This window comes from Notamacropus eugenii, chromosome 3 (genome assembly GCF_028372415.1).
Source record: "Notamacropus eugenii isolate mMacEug1 chromosome 3, mMacEug1.pri_v2, whole genome shotgun sequence".
NCBI lineage: Eukaryota > Metazoa > Chordata > Mammalia > Diprotodontia > Macropodidae > Notamacropus > Notamacropus eugenii.
The window spans coordinates 292,769,868-292,786,153 of record NC_092874.1 but is presented as its reverse complement, the minus strand read 5'-3'; the positions used below and the strand labels follow the sequence as shown (position 1 = coordinate 292,786,153).

At 45.7% G+C, this 16,286-nt stretch overlaps 1 protein-coding gene across 1 annotated transcript; it reads left to right on the top strand.

Moving 5' to 3' along the window:
* Positions 1-1,747: 1,747 nt before the first annotated feature.
* Positions 1,748-15,210, top strand: MB (myoglobin). The gene is made up of 3 exons (XM_072655880.1): positions 1,748-1,931; positions 11,788-12,010; positions 14,293-15,210. The coding sequence occupies exons 1-3, from the start codon at positions 1,837-1,839 to the stop codon at positions 14,437-14,439; spliced, it is 465 nt and encodes a 154-aa protein (XP_072511981.1). The 5' UTR covers positions 1,748-1,836; the 3' UTR covers positions 14,440-15,210.
* The last annotated feature ends 1,076 nt before the right edge of the window (positions 15,211-16,286 follow it).

The following is a 16,286-nucleotide window of genomic DNA, read 5'->3' as shown; positions in this document are numbered from 1 at the left end:
CCCAGATAATTATGGGGTCATCGATTCAGATGTGGGAGGGACCTCTGAGGTCCCTGACTTCACCTCCCTCTCTCCTGTCCTTTCTATAGATACAGAAACTGGGGCCTATAAGGCTCTGGCACCGACTTGCCAGGTGACTTTAGACAAGTCACCTAACCTTTCTGAAGCTTGGTTTCTTTAGCTGTAAAATGAGGGGGCTGGATTCAATAACTTTTGGAGTCCCTCCCAAGATGCCCATCCTGGAGAAATCTTGGTTTGGAGGTCCTGTCCTCATGACTGGAATTCCTAGGGAAGACCACCATTTCCTGGGGGGCCCAGTAAGTTCGCTTCACTGTAGGCTGAGTGCTCCTCTCCTCTCTGGCCTCTCCTTATTCATCCCCAGCTGCCTTGGCCCGTCTCCCAGGACCATGGCGATACGGCACATACAGGGATAAATATAGTCTTAGACAAAGCTGGAGGGGTCCTTAGAGAGCTCAAAGACTCACAGACCCCAGGACTTTTAGGGCTTTGCTCAAGGCCATCCAGCTAGTAAGTGACAGAGGCCAGGATTGGAACCCAGACCTCCCACATTAGACTGTGAGCTCCTTGAAAGCAGTGACTGGTTTGGGGCCTTTCTTTGAATCCCCAGTGTTTACATAGTGCTTGGCACATAGTAAGCATTTAATAAATGCTTGGTGACTCAACTTAACTTCCTGTCCAGGGCCTGGATCATGGTAGCTAACATCGATAATAGCTAAAATTTTGATAAATGCCTTAATAGCCAATGTTTTGATAAATCACTTTCCATGTATTATCCTCATGTCTACCCTGTGGGGATAGGTGCTATTATTATCCCCTTTTTACAGATGAGGAAACTGAAGTTGGAGGGTCATACAGTGTCTGAGGTAGGGTTTGAACTCAGGTCTTGCTGATGCCAAGTCTAGTGGCTAGCTGCAGTATACACTTAAATTCTTGTTTACGTATTGATTTCCACCTGCATTCTTATTCATTGGAGGGATCATGAAGTAAAGTGGAAAGAGTCCTCTATTTAGACTCAGAGACCTGGGTTTAACTTTGGATCTGCTATTTTCTTACCTATAGGACCCTGGACATTTTTTTCTTTTCTTTGCCTCAGTTTCCTTATTTGCAAAATCAGAGAGGGGGTTGGATTGGATGACCTCCCAAGTTCTTTCCAGCTCCAATCTATGATCCTCTGACATAGCTCTCTCTCCCATGCCAAACAGTCTTGCCCTCACATAGTAGGTGCTTAGCAAAAGTTTTTTGAATGACTGAATGAAGGGAAACGCCTGGCAGAAAACAGTTGGTTGTGTTGGGGGAAGAGGGTGCCTTCCCCCTCTCACCTTCAGAGTTTTGAGATCACTTAAGGAAGGTCAGGGAAAGGGTTCTAAATAAGGTAAGCAAGTCTTGTGGCCCCAAAGTTAGGGCCAAGAAGTTGGAATCCCAAGCTTGGAGGCCTGCTGTGCCTCTTCTAGTCCCCTGCCAGAAGGGTAGAGTTGAGTTACAGGTTTCTGGCAAGGGACTGGCCAGTGCCCTTTCGGCTTGCCTCAGGAGGCCACTAGCCCTAGGCTCGCTGCACCCCTCCCCCAGCAGGTGGCCCGGGTTCTGGGCAGGCCCACAATGGCACTGGACCGAAAATAACTTCCATGTGAGCATGAAAGAAAGAGATTAGAACCCAGACTGGGATGACAGGGAGAGCAAGTCTGGGGCTGTCAACTGAGAGGAGGGGCCAGGCCCCAAGGCGAGTATAAAGGCCCCTGGCAGGCTGGAGCTGCTTCCAAACCCACCTCGAGACTTGGGGACAACTGACAATCTTACTCATCTTCTTTGGGCAGCATCATGGGACTCAGTGATGGAGAATGGCAGCTGGTGCTGAATATCTGGGGAAAGGTGGAGACAGATGTCGGTGGCCATGGGCAGGACGTGCTGATCAGGTAAGGAGGGGGCAGACCGTGGCCACCCACCTACCCACCCACCAAAGCTGACTGCCTTGAGTGAGGATCTCAAGGCAGACCCTCCTCCCTTCCTGGCCATTGGGTCAAGAATTGGTGAGCTGGAATGAGCCTTAAGGGAGCATCTGGTGCACTCCTCCCCACCCCTTAGACAGAGAGAGGAAATGAAAGACAGAGAGGTGAGTGACTCGTTCGGACACTCAGCTATTCAGTCCTAGAGCCTAGATTCAAATGCTTATCCTCAGCCTCCAAATCCAGAGTTTTTAGACTTCTTCAAGATCATTTAGTCCAACTTCATTTAACACACGGAAAAAATGAGGTCCAGGGAAAAGAAATGGCTGGCCCCAAATCACAAAGAAAGTTGGGCAGAACCAGGATTTGAACACAGGACTGGTTGGAGTGCTTTCCGATGCAATATGTCAGATATTCATAGGCAGGGCTGGGGACCAGACCCAGGAGTCCTAGCTCCCCAGGAGGCCTAATCAGAAGAGAGAATGAAGGGGTGATACACAGATGTGTTTTACTGCCACTTACTTGATCTTGGTAGGAGCTGAAAAAGCTGTTCTCCCTTTTCCATCCTGGGCAGATGTCTACTGCATTTTACTTATCAGTTGATGAGCCTCTGCAAAGGCTGTGAGCACCCTCAGTCTTTTGTAGATCAGTCTCCAGGTTCCTGGGTCACTTATTGTGTGGTTTTGAGCCAGTTCCTTCCATTCTCTGGGCCTCAGCTTTCCTGTTGTGTTAAAGGGAGAATATTGGCCTATTTTCTCAGTGACTTCCACCATAATGGTAGAGATGCTTTGACTTGGTTCCAGATCGGCCTTTGTCTTTTGTTTCTAATTAACCTTCACTTGTCTTTGTGTTGGGTCTTCACTAGTCTCTAGCTGGAACCACATCAGCTCAGAGATGGAGCTTTCCTTCCCTTCCCTCCTTCCCAACCACGTCCTCTGTGGGCCAGCTTGGGATCTCTTCAGTCACACTGATACAAACATTAACGTTCTTTAGATGTGGAAATTATTGAGACTGTTATTACAACATGTGGGAGTGTTCTAGCTTTCCCATTTCATTAGCTGAAATTTGTATAAAGCGTTTATTATCACATTTATTATAACATGACATATACTATGGTATTGTAATAAAATATATCATATATATATATGCCATAAGCAAATAGTTTCATATATTTATATATGTGCATGTGATCTGTCCTTTGGAAAATGCACACAAACACTCACACAGACACCTGACTCAAGCCAGGAGGACCTTGCAGCACATAGTCCAATACCTCATTATATAAATGGGGAAATTGAGGATTAGAGTGCAGATGTAACTTGTCCAAGGACACACTGAGTTAGGGGCAGAGTCAGGTTGTCTGCCTCAGTTTCCTCATCTGTAAAATGAAGGGGTGAGACTAGCTGGCTTCTGGGGTTCCCTCAGGTTCTAAATCTATGATTGCTTCCAAGCTCTAAATAACAGGTGTCTGGCTTGGGGATCCAATGCACATTCTCACTGTATACCCAAGGAGGGTGGCTGGGCATCTGTTCCTAGCTTGAGCTCATCACTGAAATTTTCTTTCTCCAGGATGAAGGGAAACAAAGAATCAGTAGGTTTGGTGCCAGAGGGCCTGGATTCAAATCTTGGTTCTGCCTCTTATCACCTGTGTGATCCTGGTTAAGTCAGGTCTGGTCTCTGGGCCTTGGCTTCCTCCCCTATGAATCTGTGAGGTCCTTTCCAGACCCACATATATGAACCTTTGATCTTGGTAGCAGCTGGAAAAGCTATCCTTTTCCATCTTCCGTCTTGGCCAAACGTCTTCTCCAGTTTTCCGTTCTCTCACCTTGAGCTTCCCTTAACGTCTGGGTCATTTCCCTGATAGGAGGGCAGCTGGCCAGACTTCAGCTGACCTGGGATTGGGGGGATGAGCTGAGGCCTTCAGAAAAATAGGAAAAAAAATGATCCCTTCTTCTTCCTGGACTTGGGAAGCCTCGGGAACCAAAGCAGAAAGTCAAATTGTGGTGGAGGGAACCAGGAAGCCCAACATAGGGGCTGTGCAGAAATCTGAGGACCCCCAGTCAATCTCCAGCACCTTAGTGGAACTTGGCTGTTGCCCCCGTGGAGCTTACAAGCTAGTACCCATCTCTCCCTAGGTCCATTTCCTTTTCTGAGAAATAAGGGCATTGGTCTAAATGATTTCTAGCGTTCCTTTTAGTTCTGACATTCTGTGTTCTAAGATCCTTCTCAGCTCTGATGGTCCACATCCTAATGTCTCCTAACTCTGACATTCTCTGTCCAAGGTCTCTCTTACATCTGATATTCCATGTTTTAAGGATCCTTCAAGACCTGATATTTTAGGTTCTAAGTTTTCTCCCAACCCTTCTATTCTATGTTCTAAGTTCCTTTCTAGGTCCCATAGTCTATGAACCTCTGAATTCTAGTGTGAGGATGTGGGGGGGGGCGGGTGGCCTTTGAGCTGCTACTTTTTGGGTGGTGGCAACAATAGGGTAGAGATCTGGTTGGAATCTTCTCCCCTGCTCGAAGAGTTTGTGCCTTTTGAAAGGACATTGGTTTAGCAGCTGGGCTGGGGACCCAGAGGTCATTGCCTTTTGAGAAACATTTTTCTTCCCCCCTGCCTCCCCCAGGATCATTTTGGACACAAGAGATAGGAGGCTTTCCAAAGGTCTTAAAAGCCCATGCTTTTAAAAAAAGCCCAGGAAAGGACGACTCTGGAAGTCTGCCGAGTCCTTGGGGTACCACTTGTTTGTCCCATGGCTCAGATTATAATGGCAAAGGAGTCATCAGGAATGCCACTCTGTCTCTGTCTCTGAAGGAATTAAATTCAAGAGTGGCTTTCTTTGGGAGGTGGCCATTTGCATTTCTGAGGTGAGGAGGTGAGGAGGAGGATGGCTCAACATTCTCAGTATCAGAACTCTTGGATCCTTGCTAATATCCATTCTAGGCTCATTCCCACCTTGGCTACTGGTCTTACTTTTGGACCTTGGACAGATTATTTTTTTAAGTGCTTTCTTTTTTTTAAATTAATTTTATTTATTTTCAGTGTTCTACAATCACTACCATATAATTTAGATTTTTTTTCCCTCCCTCTCCCCTAGCTTCCCCCTCCCTCTCTGAGATGGCATACAATTTTATATAGGTTCTACACATACATTCCTATTAAATACATTTTCACTATAGTCATGCTGCATAGAAGAATTAAAATGACTGGGAGAAATCATATAACAAACCAAAATGTAATACACAAAAAAAGAAAATGATCTGCTACATTCTGCGATTGAATTCCATAGTTCTTTCTCTTGATGTAGAAGATATTTTGCCTTAAAAGACCATCAGGAATTTTTTTAAGTCCTTGCATTGCAATGAAGTTCCAATACCAGAAAAGCTCACACACTGTGGTTGTTGCTGTGCACAAAGTTCTCCTGGTTCTGCTCCTCTCACTCAGCATCAGATCATGTAAGTCTTTCCAGGCCTCTCTGAAGTCTTCCTGTTCATCATTTCTTGTAATGCAATAGTATTCCATTACATTCCCATACCATAATTTATTCAGCCATTCCCCAATTGATGGGCATCCCCTTGATTTCCAGTTTTTGGTCACCACAAAGAGGGCTGCTATAAATATTTTTGTACATGTGGGACCCTTTCCCATTTTTATGGTCTCTTGGGGACCTTGGACAGATTATAGGAACAAAGAATCTCCACCTTACATTCTTTCATTTGACCAATTTTAGAATCACAAATTTTGAGCTGGAGGGGATCTTAGGAGCCATGTAGTCCGACCCCATATATTGTAGATGGGGAAATGGAAGCAAAGAAAGATCATAAGAAAATAGATACAGAAGGGACCTTATGGACCAGGTCCTCACTTTACAGAGATGCGCAGGTAGTGAATGTTTGGAATAGCTCACAGACCTCAGATGGAGGAAGTCACTTGACTGGTCATGCAGGGAGTAAGTAACAGCGAGAATTTCTGCCCCCAGGTCATTGGATTTGGAATGCAGGCTTCCTCTTAGCAAGCCACACTTCCACTTTTCCATTTGCCCATGGAAAAAGAACTTTAAAGACCTAGATAAAAGGTTCAAGTTCTTTATTACGGAATTTGGGAGTTGAGGACGATCTCAGAGGTCAACTCATCTCAGATGCAAGGAAACTGGGACCTGAAGAAGGAAAATGATCTAGGGCCACACACTGAGTTAATATAAAAGATGGCACTAGAAACCAAGCTTTAATCTTTATTTCTCAGGGGCAGGTGGGAGGCTTGGAAGATAATGAATGGAAAGCATTTTGCACTCTAGAGATGTCAGTGATGATGATGACGGTGCTATTACAGTTCTACCTTTATTATAGTATCACTCAATATCGGAGCTCAAAGGGAACTCAGATATCACTTAGTTCAATCTCCCTATTTTGCAGAGGAGGTTCAGGCAAGTTAAGCAATGCATCCAAGGATACACAGCAAGCTGGTGGGAAGAAACAACACTGGAACCTTCTGTGCCTCTCACTTGCCCCTATGATGAACACAGGGATGGTAGATTTGAGAGGAGCGACTTGAGAGATCATTGAATCCAGCCCTCTCCTGTAATAGAGAAGGAAACTGAGGCTCACAGGGAAGAAATAATACAGTTATAGAACCGGGGGCAGAGAGAACATCCAAGGTTCCCCTAGTCCAATGCTCCCATTTTACAGGTAAGGAACCAGAATCCTTTTGTTTTCACTGGGTCTCTTGAAGGGATTTCTTTCCTGCATCTGTGGAAGCCTAGAAACTTCTTGGGGATGGGGAGTGGGGTGTCTCTCTACTGCCTCCTGTCTCGTCTGTCTTTGTTTCATGGGTGTCTGGGAGGCTGACTCCCCCACACTAGCTTGTCAGAAGGACTTTCTTGCCAGCTACCAGGGAGACAGTGGGATAAATAACAGAAAAAAATGATTCAGGATTAAAAAAATAATCTTTTAAATTCCTTCTGCCCATTTACTGAGATGAGCATGGTTGGATTCTGCTCTTCTAGGCTCCCCTCCAGCCCAGCAAGTGTCCTCCTGGGTCCATGGCCCATGGTCCGTGTGATCCTCACCTCTCATTACCTTGTTATGGCTCAGAGGCACCAGCTGTGGGGTGAGGGGCCACAAGGGAGGCAGCTGTGTTTATGCGGGATCGTTCAGCAGGCAGGGAACCAGGTGCTCTGATGAGCCAAGTCCCTCCCAGCACACCTTCAAAAAATAGGCCTGAGTACTCCCAGAATGGGGGGGAGGGGGGGAGGGAGGGGCTGGCTGGGATGTGAGCATGAAGAGGGAGAAGGGCTTAAGAATCCTGGAATGGGAGGCCTGAAAGGGACCTTAGAGGGCACCTAGAAAGTGGGGGTAGGGTGGTCCTCTGGTCTATATATTATAGAGAGGAGTCCTGCAAGGAGATAGGTGAACAAAGCAGCCTACGAGATCCTTTCTCCTCTGAGATCATCCAGTCCTTTCCTTTGTCCAGTTAGGAAATGGAGGCTCAGAAAAGGACTGTGATTTGCCCAAGATCTCCTGGGTAAGCTGTGTACGTGGCTAAACTGAGTCTGGAACCCAGGTCCCTTAGACTGTACATCTCCAATGGTCTCTGAGAGAGAGAGAGAGAGAGAGAGAGAGAGAGAGAGAGAGAGAGAGAGAGAGAGAGAGAGAGAGAGAGAGAGAGGAAGGGAGAGGAGAGAGAGAAAGAAAAGGGGAGGGGAGGAGAGGAGAAGCGGGGATACAGGGAGATAGAGAGACGGAGTGAGACAGATAGAGAGACAGAGAGAGAGTGAGACAGAGAAAGTACAAAGAACAGAGAGAGACAAAGAGAGAAATGCGACTCCCGAGCCCTGGGTTTTGTCTCTTTTGTGGTTTGTGTTTCCAAGGGAAACGGGAGGCGTGCCTGAAAACAGATGAAAACTCATAAAGCTCCCTAATTATTTGTTCTGCCTGGCTCTGCCCTAGCCAGTAGGTATCATAGGCCCTTGGCCCCTTATTTTTGGACCAGGCTCCCTCTGGAATGAGAGGCCAATCCCTTCCTCTCCTTAAGCTCTGGCTTCTCCCACTGTCAGAGCAGGATAAGAATAGTGGCTGCCTGATAATATTAGTAATGAATTTGAGACCCTTGGGTGAAAGGTATAGGCTGAAAGTAGACAGTGATGCATGTGGCCTTTGGAGGGGGCTCCACTGGGATCAGCTAACATCGGACACAGTTGCTGAGAGGTCCTGTCTGGCCTGAAGCAGAGGCTCAGTACCGAAAGCAGAAGATTGCAGAAAATGTGTGTGTGTGTGTGTGTGTGTGTGTGTGTGTGTATGTGAACAATAGCTGTGTGGCTGTGTCAGTGTGACTGTAAGGATCATTGTGTATCTTTGTATCTTGGTGCCTATTTTTAACTGTATGTGGGTGTCTAATAGACTCACAGAAGCTCAAAGATACAGGGTCCTCCAATGCCCTGTTGTCCAAGGCATGTTGAACAAGGACCCTTTCTACAACATTTATCTATGCATTCATTAATTTCCTCTACAAGCAGTTATTAATCACCTAGGGAACTGAAACTAGAGTCAGGAAGGCCTGAGTTCAAGTCCCTCCTTGTACACAAAGTGTTTGACCTGGGGAGATCTCCTTAACCTCTCCAGCCTCTAGGCTTCAGAGCAGGCATGACTCTTCATTGGTAGAAGAAGTTTCCCTACATGGGGTTCCATATATCAATGAAATCACATATCCAGGGGCAAATGTTCTGGCCACTGTTAGACACTAAGAGCATAAAAGCAAAACTAAAACATTCCTTGACCTGAAACTCTCTCAGGAAGGGAGGCAATAAGTGTCCAGATATAATAAAGAGTGACATTCACTGATGGATGGTCATCCAGGTGATGTTGGAGAACCTCCACTGGGGAAGAATGTCCAGCCTTCTGAGTCAGCCTGTTCCACTGCTGGACAGTTCAGAAGTTTGTCTCTACAGAGCTTAAATCTTCCATTGGGCTGCTTCCACCTGGTGCTGACCCCTTTGGCCAAGCAGAGCCAGTAGAGACCTTTGTCCCGGAGGTGGGGGGTGGCCTTTAATATCTTTGAAGACAGTTCTCATGCTTTCTCTAGACTCTTTTCTGGGCTGGATGAAGCCCTGGAAGAGACCTGACAAGTCATCCAGTCAAACCATCATTTTACAGGAAGAGGAAACTGAGGCAGCCCCAGAAGGAGATGCTAAGGTAGCATAGATAATAAGTCAACCCAGGATTTGAAATTCAAATCTAGGGTTTTCCCCAGGATGCTACTTTAAAAGTATTGCAATAGCGAATTGAAATAGTGTATTTAATTAGAAACGAATGAATAATAATGATGCATCTGTTCTGATACTAATAATCATGCCTGTGTGTATATTTATGTCTGAGATAAAAGCTTGGGATTTGGAAAAGAGATTTGGTGACTGGGAGTGATGAGAGATGGTGAGAGGTAGGGAGGGGGACTGGATTTGGAATTATAAAGACTTAGGTCTGACTTTCTGCTCTATCTCTTACCTACGAAATGGCCTAAGGCATATCACTTTAGCTCTGACCCTCCGTTTCCTTGTCTGTGAAATGGGCATAATGATATTTGTCCTACCTAAGATAGTGGTTGTTCACAGTTCTGTAACCCTTCACAGTTTACAAACTGCTTTCCTCCTGACAACCCCATGAAGACTGTAGATAATATCAATAACAAGTCAATAAGCAATTAATAAGCACCTACTGTATGTCCCAGGCACTGTGCTGAGCTCTTGTGATCCAAAAACAAAGAATTCTTTGTTATAATTATGGCATAATTATTATTATCTTCAATCTAATCCAATCCAGCAAGGACTTTCTAAGTACCTCATACGTGCCTATGGGCCGTTTAGGTGCCAAACACTGTAGAAAGATAAGATGATAGACCTGCCCTGAAGGAGTTTATATTTTAATGGGCTTAGAGTCCCCACTTGAAAGATGAATGACCTAAAAAAAGGGAAAGGACTTGCTCAGGGCCACACAGCTAGTAAGTAACGGTGCGAGACATGAAACAAATTCTTGACTCCCTTGGTGTTGAATATTAAATGAGATCATTCATCTAGGTACTTTGTATAATACTGTGTAAACGTAACTTACTTTTTGCGGTCTGTGTGTTAGTGTTTCTCTGTCTACATATTTGTCAACAGGTATCTAATATATCTCTTTCTCTCTGCTGTGTATGTGTGTGTGTGTGAGATCTGAGCCATAACTAGGACAGGTAACCGGGTCTTTGTCCCAGGGCTTTGCCATCTGTGAGCACTCCCTTCTCAAGGTAATTTGGGGACTCCTGTCTCCTCACCTTTTACCATGTGTCTCTAGATCATGATATTTCTAGGGTCCTGTCACTAGGGCACCCAACCAACTTCTAGGCTGGCACCTTCAGCCAGCCTATCCCTGTGTACCTGCCACCACCATCCCACCACCCCATGTGAAAATATTTGAATGACATCTCTGTGTAGGCTTGAAAGTGGACCAAGCCTCAATCTTAAAGCCCCCCTAGCCCTGTTTTTCCCTCTGTTCTCCTGTTATTTTAAGAATGTAGGCAAGCTAGTCCTGGGTGGGGGGAGGGGGAGGCTAGCTCAGAAGGTGCACTGCCTCCTCTTCCCAGAACTGGTGACAGCTCCCAACATGCCAAGGGAGATTAGAACCAGACAAGTGGCATTCCTGGCCAAGGTGACTGCTGCAGGCCTGGACAGATGGACAGGAGACTGCTGGATTGGGCCCCAGACCCGGCATAGCTTTAGGCTCACGATTACTGTTGAATAAATACTTGTTGGTAGCCTGGTAAACAAATTACAGGGACAATAAAACTTCTGCAGGCTAGCGTTCTGAGGGACTCATTGACAGGCCTAGCTTAGCGTGTCGGTGTCTCTGCTAGGCTGTCAGGATGACACAGAACACGTGCTTACATTCCAGTCAGCAAACACCATCCAGCACCTACTAACTTGGTCATTTCATTAAAGCAGCACCAAGTTAGCAATGAGAACCATGGTGTGCCAAATGAGAACCATGGTGTGCCAACAGCAACTTCAGGGCGGGGAAATGCTTTAAATGCCTCCCATGGCTGTCGTCATCACCATCATCACCATCACCTAACATTTTTATAGCATACCTAGTAGAGTATATATGTAGAAAATTTATCTCTGTCAATGCTACGATGTGCCAGTAACATTTACAGAGATAATATATATATGTATATACACACACACACATATATATGTACACACATAGATACACACATTAAATACAATCAGCAAACATTTAAATGCCAAGTTAATTTAATAGAAAATTAAATACAATATAGAAAATTATATTTAAATATATTCATAAATATATAGACACATACACATATATACATACTTAAACGCATTAATGTAATCAACAAACATATAGTAAATGCCTAGATAATTTAATAGAAAATTAAATACCGTAAATAAAATTATGTATAGACATACACACACACATATATACGTATATACACATATATACATAGAAAGATAGTCTATTATCAGCTCACTTTACAGATGAGGAAACTGAGACAAACAGGGTGAAGGGACTTGCCCAGGGTCACAGTGTCTAAGGCTGGATTTGAGATCTCAGTTCCTCATCTGTGAAAAGAGAGGTTGACCCTTAGAGGAGGGTGGAGGAGGCGGTGACTTGCCAAGTTAACAAGGTTCATGGCTAGTAGAGCCGGACACTGAACCTACATTCCATGATAGCCAAAGTGCTTGAAATCCCATGATCCTTGGCCTCCCATGACCTTCCCTGGCCTTCCCCAAGCTCCAAGGCCCTCCCTGAGTCAGTTCTCTCTTTTGATTCCCAGACTCTTTAAGGGCCACCCTGAGACCCTGGAGAAATTTGACAAATTTAAGCACCTGAAGTCTGAGGATGAAATGAAAGCTTCGGAAGACCTTAAGAAGCACGGCATAACAGTACTCACTGCCCTGGGGAACATCCTGAAGAAGAAGGGCCATCATGAAGCGGAGCTGAAGCCCCTGGCCCAGTCCCATGCCACCAAGCACAAAATCCCCGTCCAGTTCCTAGAGGTCAGAAGCTAGAGCTGACTTGTAGAGAAAACAGCATTGGGAGGGGGGAAGGAGGGAAGGACCTGGTCAACACTACACAACACAGACTTCTCATGGTGGGGCCATTGACTTCAAGTTGGAAAGGGCCTTATCTAGGGCAAGCCTCTCATTTTACAGATAAAAAAACTGAGGCACAGAGCAACATGCCTAATGTCAAAGAAGGAAAAAGTAGTAGAGCTTCTCTGACTATAAGTTTGACACTCTTTCCAATGTGCTCTTTCCTCCTGATGGTCAATCAGACCAATCATCTTGTGTTATAGATGGGGAAACTGAAATCACTTACTCCAAGGTCTCCTAGGTAGTAGAAGGCCAGAATTATGCAGTGTTGTAGACTTAGAGCTAGAAGAGACTTTATAAGCCTTTGAGTTCAACCTCTCTCATTTTACAGATGAGGAACTGAGGCACAGGGAAGTTAAGCCACTTGCTCAATTTGAACAGGTCCTCTGACTTCAGGTCCAGTGCTCACACCAATGTTCTCTGCTGCCTCCTCTTGTTGCTCACAGTCTCAGACCTTTCACGGGCCTGATTTCAGGGCCAGTTGAACAGAGCTAAAGTTCTTAGCCCAAAAGTACAAATGTTTTCACAAACAGGAAGCAGCAATGCTATTGCTGTCCCCAACATGAGCAATAGATACTGGTCTTGTGAGGCCACCTGAGAAGCTGGTTAACATGGAGAGACATAGGTATTTTATTGCTAGAAACCTGTTGGACAAGTGGAGGCCCTTAGGCTGGAGATGAAATGCACTGTGGGGCAAGAGCTATCTCCCAAGGGACACAACAAGAAGGCTGCCATGTGTGGCTACTTCTCCTTCCCACCTGTTGCCAGAGGGTTTGTTTTTAATTTTTAATGCAGAGACCAACTTGTTTGACAACCCTAGTGAATTCTGCCCATCTGTTCATTCTATCCAACAGTTCTCCCCAGGAGCCCTGAGTCCCCATCTGAAAGCCATCCACCAATGTACAGCAGGCTAGGAACCCTGCCTCAGGCACTTAATCACTGTGTGATCACAGACAACTCATGTCTCTTTGAGTCTCAGTTTTCTCATCTGTCAAAGGGAGGGGGTGACGATACTTGTCTCAGAGGGTTGTTGTGAAGGGAGGTGCTTTGCAAACCTTAAAATGCCTTAGAAAGGAGACTGGTTACTGATTATAGACTATAAATGACCTTCTCTGAACTCCCGTTTCTTCACCTATAAAATAAGAATGATAAAACCTGTCCTAAGAGAGGCTGCAGTGCCCACAGAAATCAGGAAGCTCTGGGTTCAAGTCTCATTTCTACCCCATACTGGCCATGTGACCCTTAATCTTTCAGTGCCCCCAAGTCACTCTCTAGGAGTAAATTTCAGAGATAGTGCTGACCTGCATTGACAGATTGACTTTCTCCAATGGAAGTATCCTACACAGGCACCATCTAAAAAAAAAATAGAAAGATTTTATACACACACACACACACACACACACACACACACACACGCCAGTCAACTAGAATTGATTGAGTGTCTTCTATGTACCAAGCACCAAGTACCAAGCCCTGGGGGAACAAAAAACCCCCAGCAAATCCCCAAAACTTGCAAGGTGCTCACAAAGTCTAGCAGGAGTCAGCATTTATATAGTGCCATAAGGTTGGCAAAGCACTTGTATCTATGTAATTCCTCCCATCGACCCTGGAAAGTACCCATTGTACAGATGAAAGAACTGAGGCTCAGAGAGGTCATTTGACTTGCTTAGTCAAGAATAATAGCCAGAGCTAACATAACAGCACTTACTATGTGCCACACCCTCACTCTAGCCATTGTACCACCTAGCAGAGATGTTGCTTTGCTCTTTTTTTCTAAAGTGCTGGGATCTGTCTGCTCCTATATTTAAGTCCAGTTAATACTGTCTGTAACTTCCCCAAGAGTCCAACCTCCTTCCATTTCCTGTGGTCAAAATTGGTTCCATATGTTCTGACTGTAATCAGAGAACCCTATCCGTGAGGCCCTTTCCCCATTCAGCTCTGTCTTCCACCCCTCAGCTCTCCTTCCAGATTTGGAATAGGAGCATCTGGTCCTGCTCCCCCTCCCTCCCCTTTGAATTCCGCTGGTCTCACCACAGCTCCCCCTCCTCCCACCCCCTGGATCTTTAAAGGCTTTCCTCCCAACATTGGCTGATACTGAACCCTCAATGACCCTGTCTTTCCTTTTCTCTCTCTCTCTCTCTCCCCATACCCTTTTCCCTTTTCTCTCCTTTTCTCCACGTTGGCAGTTCATCTCAGACGCCATTATCCAAGTGATCCAGAGCAAACATGCTGGAGACTTCGGTGCAGATGCCCAGGCTGCCATGAAGAAGGCCCTGGAACTTTTCCGCCATGACATGGCGGCCAAGTACAAGGAGTTTGGATTCCAGGGTTAGAGCAGGCTGAAGATGGAGCTAGCTGGTGGTCAGGACCCCCCCACTGGCTGTCGTCCTTCTTGCCCGACCCCTGAGTCAAGTAGTTAGCTTCTACTCAAGTAGTACCTTAGCTTTGGGTTTGGGGATACCCTAACAGACTGAGACATGGGGATGGAAGAAGAGGGGAAGGTGCTCAGGGGATACTTCTTATCTGTTACCAACTGGCCAGAGTAATTCTGCCAAGGGTCCATGATTTTCATTTTCTCCTTGGCCTTCCAAAGGTGGAGACCTGAGCCCTTGGGAGGGGTAGCTGGTCATCTTTCCTGGAGGCACTTTTGTGGATATACCCCTTGGCTTCCTTTTTGGGGGGCAGTGACAGTTTGCTTTTTGCCAGGCAGGGAAAATCAAAGAGTGGAGAGAGAATCAGGGGAAGGGATAGTGACATGGTTCAGACCTCCTTCTTCCCACCATCTGGGTCCCTAATGGCTTCCATTCTGCCTTTGATTAGGTCTTCAACTGTGGACTCTGTCTTTCCTTTCCTCTTTTTCTTTCTCTCCCCCAAGGCTGTCACAGTCAGTGCCCCCAGCATTCCTTGGGGATGGCAGCTGTGACAGATGGTTCCTGAAAAAGTTGGAGACACTCAAGACACCATGGGGTGGAGGATGGGAGGAGGAGGAGGATAAGAGAGAGAGAGAGAGAGAGAGAGAGAGAGGGAGAAGAGGGAGAGGGAAAGAGAATGTTCTCAGTTAATGGGTGTGACTCTCCTGGTCTTAATAAAGGACCTGAAATCAATTTGTCTGTCTGGATCTGGTGCTTTCCTCCCCTTGAGAAGATGAATGAGACTTGGGAGGAGAGAGATGACAAGGGAGATGGACAAGGCTGGGAGGCAAGGCAGACAGAGCCATTGATGTCAGTCCCAGAGAACCTTGTATGTGGGCAGGAAAGTCATCACAAGGCAGGCAGCCTTTTAAAAGAAACAAATAGATCTGAAATCTGAGCGCCTGAGCAGGGCCCAGACCAGTAGGGGCCAAGATGCTGCTTGGCAGCCGGGCAAAGGAGAGAAGGTGGGGGATATTTGCGGGGATGGAGGGAGGTGGTGGATTTCCTTACAAACCAAGTCTCACTCTCAGTCTTCCCTTGACCTCAATCTGAGGGTCCAGAGTAGAGAGTCAGGGAGGGAATCATGTGGGATGGGAGGGATGGGTAGGATTAATGGGCAAGAACTGGGAGGAAGCCCCCCAGATGTAATCCTCTCATTTTACAGATGAAGAAACTCTAACTCAGGATGGAAAAATTAATTGCCCAAAATTACACATAAGTGATAGAAGAAGAATTCAAATCTGGGGATTCTGACAAATCCAATATTCTGACTTTTTAAAAAAATTCTTATTTGCCTTCTTTCTTCCTCTTCCAAGAATGTTCCCCTGTGATAAAGAAATTAGGTTAAGCAATACCAGTAAGAAATGGGATGGTGTGGATAGGAGAAAATCTAGTCTCAGATTCCACCTCTGAAAATTACTAGTTGTGTGACCCTGGTCAAGTCATTCAACCCTTCTGAGCTTCAAGTTCCCATCTGTAAAAGGAGATAATAATAGCTGATCCCTCACAGGACTGTTGTGAGGATCAAATGAGATAACATTGGTAAACTTCTTTTGAATTTTTTTAATACTAGATAAATACTAGCTATTAATGAAGCCATGTAAATGTCAGTTGGCATCATGGCAGCTAAGACAAGGAGTCAGGAAGACCTGGGTTCAGTTTCATCCCAGTAGATGAAGGTCACCAGTGTGACCCTGGGCAAGTCGCTTAATTTCTTTAGGTTTCAGTAACCTCATCTGTAATGATGACCTCTAAGGTTCCTTCCTGTT

Bases quoted from the DNA above. Each gene is read 5' to 3' on its own strand.
- MB (XM_072655880.1), top strand. From the start codon at position 1,837: ATGGGACTCAGTGATGGAGAATGGCAGCTGGTGCTGAATATCTGGGGA. The intron at 1,932-11,787 runs GTAAGGAGGGGG...TTTGATTCCCAG, and splicing joins GGGCAGGACGTGCTGATCAG to ACTCTTTAAGGGCCACCCTG. The intron at 12,011-14,292 runs GTCAGAAGCTAG...CCACGTTGGCAG, and splicing joins TCCCCGTCCAGTTCCTAGAG to TTCATCTCAGACGCCATTAT.